Source organism: Molossus molossus, unplaced genomic scaffold (assembly GCF_014108415.1).
Source record: "Molossus molossus isolate mMolMol1 unplaced genomic scaffold, mMolMol1.p scaffold_m16_p_19, whole genome shotgun sequence".
In the NCBI taxonomy this organism is placed as follows: Eukaryota; Metazoa; Chordata; class Mammalia; order Chiroptera; family Molossidae; genus Molossus; species Molossus molossus.
This window is the reverse complement of record NW_023425354.1, coordinates 12771576-12784880: the sequence shown is the minus strand read 5'-3', so window position 1 is coordinate 12784880 and position 13305 is coordinate 12771576. Positions and strand designations below refer to the sequence as shown.

General features: G+C 44.6%; 1 protein-coding gene across 1 annotated transcript in view; it reads right to left on the bottom strand.

Annotated features, from left to right (window-relative positions):
• Positions 1–10878, bottom strand: part of ERN1 (endoplasmic reticulum to nucleus signaling 1) — an 80638-nt gene extending 69760 nt beyond the window's left edge. The window contains exon 1 of the mRNA XM_036268297.1: positions 10670–10878. Within this exon, the coding sequence (XP_036124190.1) occupies positions 10670–10723 (54 nt within the window). The 5' untranslated portion in view covers positions 10724–10878. The remainder of the gene's footprint in view (positions 1–10669) is intronic.
• Between the last annotated feature and the right edge of the window lie 2427 nt (positions 10879–13305).

Sequence of the window (13305 nt, the reverse complement as noted above, 5' to 3'; positions counted from 1 at the left end):
TAAAAACATATTTAAAAAAAATACTTCCTCCCTGGCTGGTTTGGTTTAGCGGTTAGAGCGTCGGTCCGCAGACCAAAGAATCGCGAGTTCAATTCCGGTCAAGGGCACGTACCTCGGTTGTAGTTTTTCCCTTGCCCTGGTCAGGGTCGTGCGGGAGGCAACCAGTCGATGTGTTTTTCTCACATCGATATTTCTCTCTTTCACGCTCTCTTTCCCCTCTCCCTCCCTTCTACTCCATCTAAAGATAAATGGAAAAAATATCCTCAGGTTAAGATTTAGGAAAAAAAAAACTTCCACAGTGGAAGAAACTATTTAATTTTGTTGGTAAATTATACACACACACACACACGTATATATGGCATAATGTTTTGTGATAACTGATAACACTGATGAGATGCCATAGGAACTTAACTCTTGTTTATATCAGCTGCCCGTGATATATTGGTTTCATTAAACAATGTCATTTAAAGTTGTAGAATCTAGTGACAATGTGAAGTGAGGACTTACTGTATATACCACATGTGTAATTGCTGCTGGTTCTGTCCCATGAGTCCTGGGGTTTCTGAGGTTTCCGTGACACAATTTTAAACTTTCTCTTGTCAGGTGGTCATTAAAAATTGACAACAGTCGCACTCAATATCCCATATTTGTTCAGGATTTTCAAACATACAAGAGCTGTCAACACCAGTCTTTGAGAACTAGAGGAGAAACAAACTGTAGTACAGACCTGTACGTTATCCCAAACACGAAGTCATGAGCTGCCACTCAGAGGGGTGGGCAGGGCTCTCATCTAGGAGTACAGTGGTCATCTAAGATCCCACACTTCAGCTGGGTCCTACAGGCCCTACTTACTTTCCTTCCATAGATCTGTATCACTTCTCACATCCTCTATGTATTCATCATGCTATCTTGTCTGTCTCTGCCAAGTAGATGTAAGTTCCATGAGGGCAGGAGTCTTTGTTTTGTTCATTCATGTGCCCTAGGTGCCTCAAACAGTGTTTGGCATATGACATATACTCAGTAAAATTGAGTATATGTTGTTTGGCATATGACATATACTCAATAAAGCATATTGAGTATACACTGTTTGAGACACTGTTTGGACAGGTGGAATTCAGTACATTCAGGACGAAGGAAGCAGGGAGGCTCAAGGCAAAGCAGCCCTCCGTCTTCGACCGCCAGGCAAATACGAAGTTGTGCAGCTGGGGGTCTAGCCACCTAACCTGAACGGTGCTCCTCATTTGGGAAGACACCTAGAAACAGATCCTCGTAAAAGACTTCTTAGTTCCATGGCCTTGTTTTAACAATGAGGAAAGGGGAAATAACTCATTTGCCCAAGTTTCCCAGCTAGCTAGTGTTGTACCCCTCGCCACTCCATTTTTATTGTATGAGTCAAAACACATATGGAAACAAAAGACTGTGCCTATGATCTACATTTCAAATAAGTAAAATGACAACCACACTTATCATCCACTCGAGGTGAGCGGAACCAAAGCCGCCACTTGGGATTTCCTTTCAGCATCAAGTTCGGTGGGGAAAGCAGCCTGGGTCCCCAGGTTAACCCAGCTCTGCTAGGTCTGACGCCTGGCTTCAAACAGTGACCTTCCAATTCTACTGACGTTTCTCAACACGGTTCCAGCAGAGCTTTAGATCTGATCCAGCCTGGTCAATGAACGCGACGCTCAGAAGTGTTCCCTCTTGTTTCTGAACCAGCTGGTAGGATTCTTTGCATAAACTGAGTCAGTCCAGTCACTGAGGTACCAGACTGGCCATGTCCTGCACTGTGCTGTACTGGCAGCTGCTGCAAAGGCCCTTAGGGCTTCGAGGCTGACAGACACGCAGATATGTAGTTCTCACGGAAAAGGGGAAGAAGCTGAGTCTCACAAACTGTCCTCCCTACAATTTGCTTCCAACATACACATTCTCACCCTAAGAAAGTTCCTTTTGTTTATATGCTTCATTCTATACCTTAACTATGGCACTTACTCCTTCCACACCCACACCTCTGGGCTACTTCACGCTGGCTACAGAAGAATCTCTTAACATTCAGAGGCGCTGGCTACAGAAGAATCTCTTAACATTCAGAGGTGAATTTCACCTGCCAGGGTGTAAAGGAATCTCCAAAGCAATACTGTTTTCATTCCTTAGGCCTTTTAATACATGGAGAAGGCAACAATAAGTAAGCTAAGTGTCCCTTTAAATAATTCTAAACATGGTGTAATTCAATAACTAAGTGTATTGGAATATAAGGCCAGTTATTAATTAAAGCTGGATATGTTTTTACTGACTTTTTTTTTTTCCAGAGAGGAAGGGGGAGAGAGAGAAACATCGATCAGTTGCCTCCCATATGCACCCTAACCAGGAATTGAACCTGCAACCTTTTGATGTACAGGATAACACTCCAATCAACTGGGCCACCTGGGCAGAGCAAAGCCGATTTTTTAAATTTTTAAAGCAATAGTTAGTACTTAAAAAAAAAAAAAATACTCAGCAGTCTGGAATTACTTGCTCTTTAAGAGTTGGGCAATACAGCATATTAGAAAAAATATAATGCTAGGTTCTCTATTTCTAGTTCTGCTGTTAACCAGCAGAATGTAGTGATCCCAATTCTCTATGAAATGAGCCCAAAGCTGTTTCCAGTGTAGTCCAGGGCTCTGTGACACTACAGAGCACAGGTAGACACGTTTGCTCTGTCCAGGATTAAGGTACAGGAATTACTTAACAGCCTCAATCTGGCTGCACATTAGTTACTTGGGGCTTTAAATTTTTTTTTCTTTTTAAAGAAAGGATGCCAGCCTCCATTCCTAAAGAGTCTGATTGCATTCACAGGGGTAGGGCCTGGCATAGGGTTTTTTTTAAAGCTCCCCAGGTGCCCGACTCAGCCAGGGCGAGAAGTATGGCCTCAATCACACAGTCCCAGCTGCAGCTGTGGCCCTCTGTGCAGGTGTTTCTCTCACTCCTAGAGGCCCCCCTGCAGTCACCAGCCATTGGCTTTAAGAGAAAAAGATCTGATTAGTTGGTGCAACAAACTCCTCTGACCCAAATGGAGATCAATGGCAACATCAGGTTCTGGGGATTTGATGGAACTGTTTGTTCAGAGAATGCATGAAAATTTTCAGTTTCCATGACAAACACTTCTGGGGGCTAGACACACAATTATTCCCTCATTGGAAATGGGAGGGAAGGGGGGATGGTGGTGGATAATCTACTGGAGAAAGGGGTGGTTTTGAATTATAACTATAAATTAGTCTACTAACTACAGAAATCATGTTTAATACATAAGAGGGCAACTCTGGATCAGGGTTCATTCTTAAATAGTGAGACATCATGCTGAGTGAAAAATGAAAGTGACTTGGAATAATCACAAATCATTTGTCTCCTGGGGCTTGGCAATGTTAACGTTAATCTCATCACTGATATGAGAAGCCCAGCGAGAGGCATCACACACAATTGGACATGTCCACCCAAGCCCCTCTCATTCTGTAGAAAGAAACACTACTGATGAGATCCCATTAAAGAACACCTTCTTCCCCTCCAAAAAAACCACAACCCACTTGCCTGGTGATAAAACAGCTCCTTGTCTTATTGGTCTTAAGACTCAAAGAGGAATTCCATCGATCTTTGCTGAGTGCCCACTACAGTGAGTATGGCCAACTCAACTCACCATGCCAAATGCCACAGAGGATTCAAAGGTAAGCAAGAGAGGGTCCCTGCCTTCTAGGACAACCCAGCAAGAAAAGAGTGACGCCTCCTGCTCCAGGGTACCTTCCTGGCCCCCTCCTCTCTATCTCATTACACTCTCCTGAAACCCACCTAATCTAACCTGAGTCCCTCCATTGTGGTCCAAGATCCACTGTGTCACTCCCTCTCCTGTCGTCCCTGGTGCCAGAATTGCTTGGGAGGTAGGGGCCTCTGCAAAGGCAAACACCCCAGGCCCAGCCTGATCATTAGAGTCCTGTCTTTTCAGGATTCCCTGAGGAAGGTGACTGCACTATGGACGAGTGACTTTGGGTAAAAACTTCTAAGACATGAACTTTCAGTTTTGCTGTTTCGGAAACATTTCTGGGTGAGATCTTACTGATCAACATGCACCTGCTTGGATATTATTAGACCTCAAGCAAAGAAATGAGCTTAAACTGTGAATTAGGTTTAAGGGTCTCTCAAGTCTCCACGCTCCATGATCGCTGCTGCATTTGGCTCCAAAGCTCAGCACTGTCAGTTTTGCTGAGGGAGAGTCTCAGGTGAAGATGGAGTTTCTGGCTCAAAGCTGCATCTTTCCTACTGAAACAAAGGATACGAGGCTGCAACTCTTGTGGGAGGAACAAGAGCATTATGAGCATTTTCCTGACGCTTACAAACCTTTCTTCTCTTCCCGGTCCTTCTCTAGATCCCAGCACTCATTGCAGCACGGCTGGGTCCTCCTCAGGGTGTGACTGGGGTAGCTGGACTGATGTATTCTAACAAATGCACCAGAACACAAGTACTGCAGGGGCTGCTCTTCAAAGAGAAGCAGGAGGATCAGGTTCAAGGCTCAGTCTGCCAATGATGCATGACCTTGGACAGGCCCAAGGTCGCATGACCCTCCATGGCCTCAGCTTCCTCATCTGTCTGCTCTTCAGATCAGAACAGGGCAGTGATCTTTCAACTTGGGAAGGGAAGATGATGCCTGAGAGAGGGAGGTGTAAGCTGCAAACACCACCCTCGAAGGTTCTAATGTGCTCCCACTGTTACTGACTGACATGCATCCTGTTCCTTATGTGAGGGTGGGGTGGATTAGGCCAATGAGATCCCTTCTAGCTGTCTAATATACTCTGATTCTAGTTACCTTGGGAGGCATTTCTACATTTATTCATATGTGCTCCTGCTGCTCACAATATTTTTGGGATTTTCTGGAAAGTCCCTTCAAAGAATATACCTTTGAGTCCCCTACGTGGTAGAAAGTCTTTAGTTGGCTTTTAAAAACAACCAAAAAATCATATCCCAGTATTCTTGGTAAATTGTGCAATCAAGCTAATAGTTTTCATCAAAACTTCAGTGTAAAGCATGTAAAAGTTATATTCAAGCACAGATCGAAAGGAATTGGGAAATGTTTTAGGTTGTGTAAGGACAATCATCTTAAGAGTAAATATTTGCTTTTTTAGAGTTCCCTTTTTGTTTTAAAGTTAAACTATTAAATTGATTAACTGAACTATTAAAGGAAGAACTGAAAAGTAAAAAAATTATAAAAAGACTAACTAGTATTGACCCTGAAGGATGACTATTTTGAAACAGACAACATTCCTTTGGATGAATAAATCTAGGTATGTTTGTGGGGAAAACAAAACAAAAAACACCAAAGACACAATATTATTGTCAAGTGGCACTTTAATCTTCCCAGGACAAACAGCTGCATGGACAAGCTATATGTTTGGAGAATAGCAGCCTCCAAAAGGCATGACCAATGCATCAATTCTTGATTTACCAACAGTCTTGAAGCAAAATTGTAAATGGCCTCACAACCAACTACAGAAAATCTTGTCTGTAGGAGGCAGACTACCTTCAAGACCAAACCTGCAAATTGCTCCAAGTTATTTGAGGGTGCTCATGGGAGCCACATCTGCTACAAAGCTGATCTGAAACCGCTGCAGACCCAAGGGCCCTGCCAACAAGTTACTGAACAAATCAGAATAAAGCATTTTCTCAGTGGTTCTTGGTATGTAAGGTGCCATCAAGGAACTACTATGGTTATTTACGTCTTCAAAATATAAGCAAAACAAAATCTAAATATTTCATTTTCACTTGACTTAAAATCCATACTGCTAAAAGAAAACAGCTTAAAGAGGCTATTTTATAAACCCAATTTAAGGCAAGGTCTGTGCTTTTTAAAACACCCAAAACTGTTTGGGGGTGGGGGGAGGGAGGCTATAAAAGGACTATGTTTGATCAGCAAATTCCAGTTCTAGGAATTTATCTTAAGGAATAATTCAGCAGTTAAGATGAGTTCAAGCCCTAGCCAGTGTGGCTCAGTTGGTTAAGCATCCTCCCATGCACTGAGAGGTCCTCTGTTCAATTCCCAATCAGGGCACACACCCAGGTTGTGGGCTTGATCCCCATTAGGGGGCGTGCAAAGGCAGCCAATCAATGTTTCTCTTTCATCAATGTTTCTCTCTCTCTTCCCCCCCTCTTTTTTTTTTTTATCCTCACCCGAGGACATTTTTTGTTCAGGTAGAGCGGGAGGGAGAGAGAGGGAGAGAGAGAGAGAGAGAAACATCAATGTGAAAGGGACACATCGAGTGGCCGCCACCCGCACGACCAACCAGGGCCGGGGACAAACTGCAACCGAGGTACATGCCCTTAGCGGGAACCGAACCCGGGTCTCTTGAGACCGCAGGCCGACGCTCTAACCGCTGAGCCAAACTGGCCAGGGCTCTCTCCCCCTCTTAAATCAATAAAAACATATATATATATATTTTGTTTGTTTGTTTGTTTAGACTTATCTATTGCTTTCTAACTTTTCTACAATGAATATGACTATTTTGAGGGATTAAAAGAATCTTCCCATCTTATCGTTCACAAAGCACTAAACACATAAAGGATTCGGGAAAAAAAGGGAAATACACCTTTCTTTATTTTATTTTATTTTATTTATTTATTTATTTTTTTCTTTATCCTCACCCGAGGACATTTTTCCATTTTTTGTTCAGATAGAGCTGGAGGGAGAGAGAGGAAGAGAGAGAGAGAGAAACATCGACGTGAAGGGACACATCGAGTGGCTGCCACCCACACGACCAATCAGGGCCGGGGTCAAACTGCAACCAAGGTACATGCCCTTAGCAGGAACCGAACCCGGGTCTCTCTGTACCGCAGGCCGACGCTCCAAACGCTGAGCCAAACCGGCCAGGGCCACCTTTCTTTAAAAGAGTGGAAAAACTGCAAACAATCCACATGACCTCAGCAGGGTGATCACTAGGCAAAGCAAGGCCTAGTACCGCGTCAGCCCCAGTCACTAACAGTCCCAGTCCCCGACCTGGGGCTGGGCACAAAGGCTCAAATGCTTTGGGCATGGATGTTGGTTTACTAAAGTACTACTAAAAACAACAAATGCTATGGTGCACTCAGAACATTTCCTAATAGGTTATGGGAAACATTCTGTGGAAAAAAAACAAACAAACAAAAATATAAACATATGTTTTTACACTGTTGTATCTGCTGTTTGTACATGAACAAAGATCACAAGCTAATCAGAAGTGATTTAGACTATTTAAATGTAACTTAATTTTAAAAAAGGAATGCAAGCGAAGAGCTTATGATTACCTTTTTAAGTTCTACTTTTCCCAATCCTTATCTGGTCTCATTTAAATATCTCTGAGAATGTGTGGCTCAGTGGCAGGCCACCAAACATAGGATATAGCAAAGATAAAGATAGAAAAAAAAAATTACCAGCCCCTGGGAAATATATTCAACCAGCATGTTTCTTATTCATGGACTGTGATTCACTGTTGTTTAAGCCACATCACACTCTAATCATATTGCTAGGTTACAGGCCCCGAGTTATTTGAGCATAATAAAAATGGAATCCATTAAAATGATACATTAGGCTTTTCTCCCCTATATCATCTCTTTAGGGAGAACATTTGATCATTATAAAACATACACAGTATTGAACCAAAAGGTTACTTTGGATCTCCAAACCAAAGAAGTTTCCAATGGTTCTTCAACCTGAAAAATGGAGTCGGAATCTGAGACAGGCAAATAACTATCCCCCAGGCCCACGCAGGTGGTGCCATTCTGTCCAGACATGAAGAAACCCTTACAAAGCCCACTGGTTCCATATTCTGGAATACGGTCTACCATTGAACTCTCTCGAGGACTTCTCATACACTTTTTCTTTTGTGCTCTGAGAAGCTATGTTACTAAGGAAAGCCCATTCGGCAGGCAAGTTAATGAAATAACACACAAACACATGTGCACAACTACAGTCTCATTTCATGATTAGCAGCCCTGATAACATGAACTTAATGAAACATTCTCCTCCTGGCCTCAGTATAAATACTTGCTATCTCCTATTAGGATAATTCATGCAGATGATAACAATCAGAATACATGGTAAGCAAGGACATTCCAGGTTAAGACTCAGGTCTCAGATGCTATTCATTCTCAATGTGTTTCTGTACACACATGGTCCTCAGTTCTCAGTGACATTTTTTATTCTGCTCTACAACCAAAACATTGGGTCTAATCACTATGTTGCACACTTGAAACTAATATAATATTATGTGTCAACTGTAATGGAAAAATAAATGTATTTAAAAATAAGTAAAACCAATACACTGGATGAATAAAAGAAATGTATACATTATAACTGAAGAAAGTACTTTGCTGCACATGCTACTCATCTCTTTGGCACTTGAGAGAAGGGGTACCTCAGTAAGGTAAAATGAGGACTACATGACAGCGATGATGTGATGTAACACAAACCAACATTAGGAAAAAGATCCGGATCTAGAAAGGAGGGGAAAACTCCCCGACTAAATAAGCATATTCTGGATTAACAGCCTCAAATCCTTAATAACACTGATGTTATTGCATTTTGATCTGGTAGCCTAGAGTTGCAGCCCATGATGAGTCAATGTCTGGCTCAGTCAGACACACATTGAAAAAAAATCACAGTATTGCCCCCAATGCTCTAGTTTTTTCATCAAGCAAAAAGAAACAGCATGAAACAATGTTCCTTGCAGACACATAATATTTAAGAAAAAAAAAATGACTGAGAGTAAAAAGCACCTGTGTGGAGTGAGGGGGTGGGGTAAGGAGAATACATTTATCATCTATGAACTTCAAGGTGCCTTCAGGCGTGTTAGTGTGTTAGCTGTCCCCACTGCACACATCAGCAAACAGAATCTCTAAGGAGTAAAATACCTTGCCTGAGGGCACAGCTAGCACGTGATCAGTCAGAACGCAGGTTTGTCTAATTTTACAGGAATACGTTCTATACATTCTATCACTGCTGCCTAGTTTAACTGCACACTTTGCAGTGGGTTTCATTAGAGTTTTCAAATAAGAATTCTTACTACATTTGGGGATTGAAATTTTTGCTGGGAGATAATTCTGGGAGTGAAATTCTGACCTTTTACCCAAAACAGTAGTGACACTAACACACAACCTTTTGATAGGGGTCTGGAATAGTTTACCATGAACTCTGAGAAGTTTGGGTTTCTAAATACAATTTGCAAATATTTACATGAACTGAAACTATATTCCTAAATAAAGCTAAATAGTTATTTTTGGCAGTTTAAGCCTCAATTATTCAATAACTAAAACACTGGAATCCAAAGAAAGAACAGCATGGAAATACGTGGCAAAGAAAACCATATACACCTTGCCTTCATTATTCGAAACGATCAATTTCCATGCCATACAAATGGTCCTTCTGTTTATACTCTTATTTGTGATCAGATGCCTGGCAGCAGTTAACCAATCCAAGATAAAGTGTTTAAGTTCAAAACTTTGACCCTAGTTGTGAAAGTGGATTTTTTTTTCTCTTAAATTAGAAGAAAAACTTAACTTACACAAGGTCTAACGTAAAGTGTGCACAAATTTTGCTTTTTTAAAAAAAGCCGAATGTGAAAAAGATAACCTTATATATTATTCCAGCTCTTTCCAAATCCTTGTTTCTACAAGAGCATGGAGTATTATTTATCTAAAATGCGTAATCTCCTACAGTTCACGCTGTGGCACTCAGGTACACATATGTCAATTTTCCATCTGGACACCTGGTACATGATATCCATATTAAAGAGTACACAGTGGAGGTCATTAAACAGAACCTGCACCAATGTACCATATCCACATCCTGAACAATACGTTTAAAAAAAAAACAAAACAAACAAAAATAGGTTCTTCCAACAAGAAAAAATACCCAAGTCTGTCCACAAAATGTCCTCCCAGCCGTGGTGCCCAAATGCACAGCCAGAGTGAAAGGTCTTAAATAGTTAAATAAATTTAAACCAGGCACTTCTCTCAAAAAAAAAAAAAGACGTTTCGGACAGCCCCACAGTGTTTCACATAGGAGACAGCTTTTTATTTCAAGTTTGGAAGCGGCTTCACCGCTGTCCCATATGAGGTTTTTAAAAAGGGTCCAATTCCCACAGCTTAACTTGCTTAACGAAGTACTGGTGCATAGAAGGAAGCCTCCTGCTTCGCAATACCAAGAAACCTGCAAGACAGGTAAGCAGGATCAAGCTCTTCCCTCTTCAACTGCACTCGCTTCCCAAACTTCTCGCGTGTTAAAAGTTCCAACCAGGATTATGAGACATTCCCTTCCCCTCGATCACAGGGCCCTTTCAGTCCTTCCTCCGCGCCCACCTAGGGGACGGTCCCGCAGGTGGCCTCCTGGAGACCCCGAGGTGCCGCCAGGGCGACACAAAGTTGCGCACAAGGCCGGCGAGCGCGCTGCCCGTGACAGCCGCGCTGGCCCGCGAGGCCCTTTGGGCGGCGTGCGCGTGGCCCGGGCCGGCCGCGGCCGCCACTCCGCCGGCCAGGAGGCGTTCGCGCCCCGCCGAGCGCCACCTCCTACGCCCGGCCCGAGCCTCCGCCGGGGAGCACGGGCCCCGAGCCGCCGCCGCCGCGCTCCCAGCTCGGAGCCGGGGGCCCCGAGATGTCCCTCCACCCCACGACCCCCGTGACTCACCCTGGGGCCGGGCAGCAGCAGCGCCAGCAGCAGCAGCAGCCGCCGGGCTGGCATGGCGAGAACTCCGTCCTGGCTCCGGGTCCGCCAGCCGCTACCGGGGTCGGCGAGGGCGGGCAGAGCACAGGGCGGGGGCGCCGCGACGACAGCGCGGTGGTACCGGTCTTCAGCGAACGCAGAGCTGACTAGGCGGTGGCGGCACCCCCATTCCCGACCCTTTAAGCGCCGGGTGCCGGCGCTTCTTCCGGTCGGGGCGGGGCCGACCTAGGGGCGGACCCCAAACTGGGCGGGGCCCTCGCGGGAGGGGCGGGGCCGAGGGTGGCACCCACGTCGGGCAGGCCCAGGTCCCGCAGCTGGCGTTGCTGGACAGGACCGGCCTGGGCGGACGGTGTCTAGGGGCGCCCAGCGATCGCGGCTAGGAGCTTATCCACGTGCGGGGGAAGGCCGGCAGCCCCGCCTCGCGGGTGCGCCCCGTCGCCCAGGAGGTCCCACTAAGGTCCACTGCGTCAGACTTGATCAGGGCTAAGGCCAGAAGACGGGTGGTGCAGGCTGCCCAGGCCCCTGCTTCGTCTTCCCGCCATGGTGGAATCGTCGCAACCTCCGGAGTGAGGGACAGCAGCTGGCGGGGGGCTGCAGCAGACACAGTGCTTCTGCCCTGCGCCCACAGTCGCTGAGTCCACAGCGCTGGGGTCCTCCAGCTGCGACTCAGCTAGTCCGAAGGCCTCTTTCTTCCCTTTTCTTTTTTCCTCTCAGGAATTCCCCGCAAGTCATGTCCAACAGCCATCAGCTCCTTTTGGAATAAACCATGACCAAATCATTTGCCAAAAATTGTAAGCAAAAAAGGAAACCATTTCGGCTGCTGGTGTCATGGTGTTTACATGGCATTTGTACATGTGACCTGAAGCTTGCGATGACATGTGTCACACAACTCATTGGGGGGAGTAGGTGTGTTAAGGTCTCAAACAAGGTCTATTTGAGGGCTATGGACTATTAACCTGAATAAAGAGCCCAGCAGCTGTTTGGTCATTGGGCCCCATGCTGCCCTCCACTTAGATGGAAGAGAGAACAGAGGACATGTTGTTTGTAATGAGTAAACTAAGATTCGGAGCACAACACTGATAGGTCCTAGGAGAAAAAGAAAAAGGGAAAGCAACTTCTCTAATTTTTCCCTACTTGCTCATAATACAACCTAAGATTTTTCAGGGGTTAGGAGGAAGTAAGCAATGCTAGAGAAAATAGCAAAGAAGTGGTGGGGGACTGAACCAATATCTGGTCTGTGTGCACTGTGGATCAATCCTACCTAACTGTAATACAGAAATATTTGTAGTAAGACAAAATCTGTAATTAGAGTTCCCCATTCCCATATCCCTATGCTGGGTCATAGTCAAGGGACGAATCCCAACCGACGTTGGAGAATCCAACAGACCAGTTTAAGAACAGTTTGAATCTTGGCTACTGTGTAAGTGATAGACACATTCTGAAAAGTGTTATCTGCATGTCTAAATGCAAACAGAGTTTTGGGCTTGGCGGGGAGATGGGTTAAAACAGAGGCTGCATAGCCCTGGCCAGTTTGGCTCAGCGGTTAGAGCATTGGCCTGCGGTCCGGAGAGACCCGGGTTCGGTTTCTGCTAAGGGCACGTACTTCGGTTGCAGTTTGTCCCCGGCCCTGGTTGGTTGTGTGGGTGGCAGCCACTCAATGTGTCCCTTCACGTCGATGTTTCTCTCTCTCTCTCCCTTCCTCTCTCTCCCTCCCACTCTATCTGTACAAAAAAATGGGAAAATATCCTCGGGTGAGGATAAAAAATAAAACAGAGGCTGCATCACTCCTGAGCAATGTGGCCAGGTGCCCAGGGAGGAGCCCTTTATTGATTACCTGTCCAGCTTGCAAGATGACAACAGGATCTCTAAGACTACAAGCTTGAGTTAAAAGGAAGCTTGACTGGAAAACGCTACTTTCACATCCTATCTCTGGTGCATTTTCTCAAACAGTAAGTCTAGGAGGGGAACTTTATGTGCTGAAACTCTGGCAGCCCTTTGACAATTCAAAATGTCATTGTGACCTTGTAAGCACCAGCAGATGAAATACAAAGTGGATGCTTAACCTCAATCTGACTCATAAATCAGTTTTTGTTTTTGTTTTCTTGTACGTGCCCCTAGTGGAAACCGAACCCAGGACTCTCTGGTCTGCAGACAGACACTTCAACCACTGAGCCAAACTGGCCAGGGCCAGTTTTAAAGATCCAATAAAGAAAAAAAAAAAATCCATTCCAAGGAGCCTGAGTCAGGTAGGTATAGTTATGTTGCACAGCTGGATTAAACCCTCCAGGCCTTAACTGCACTGTTATGTGCTCTCAGAATTTCTTATGCACCAGTTAGGTTGTTCTTACAGAATTTCTTGTGCACTAGTTAGGTTGTTCTTACACTTGACATGTTTTATACAGTTCACTTGACTGGCAACTCATACTGATAAGCGATGGCTTTATTTATGGCAGCATTGTACATAACCTTACTCCACAGCTAGATATTGCTTTAGATATATACAAGCAGAAATGGAAATAGTTTGTAGGGTGCCTTTCGAGTAGACCTGCCCATATAAAAGACTTTTCTGGAAATCACATTAAATAGCAAACTCTAAGCAA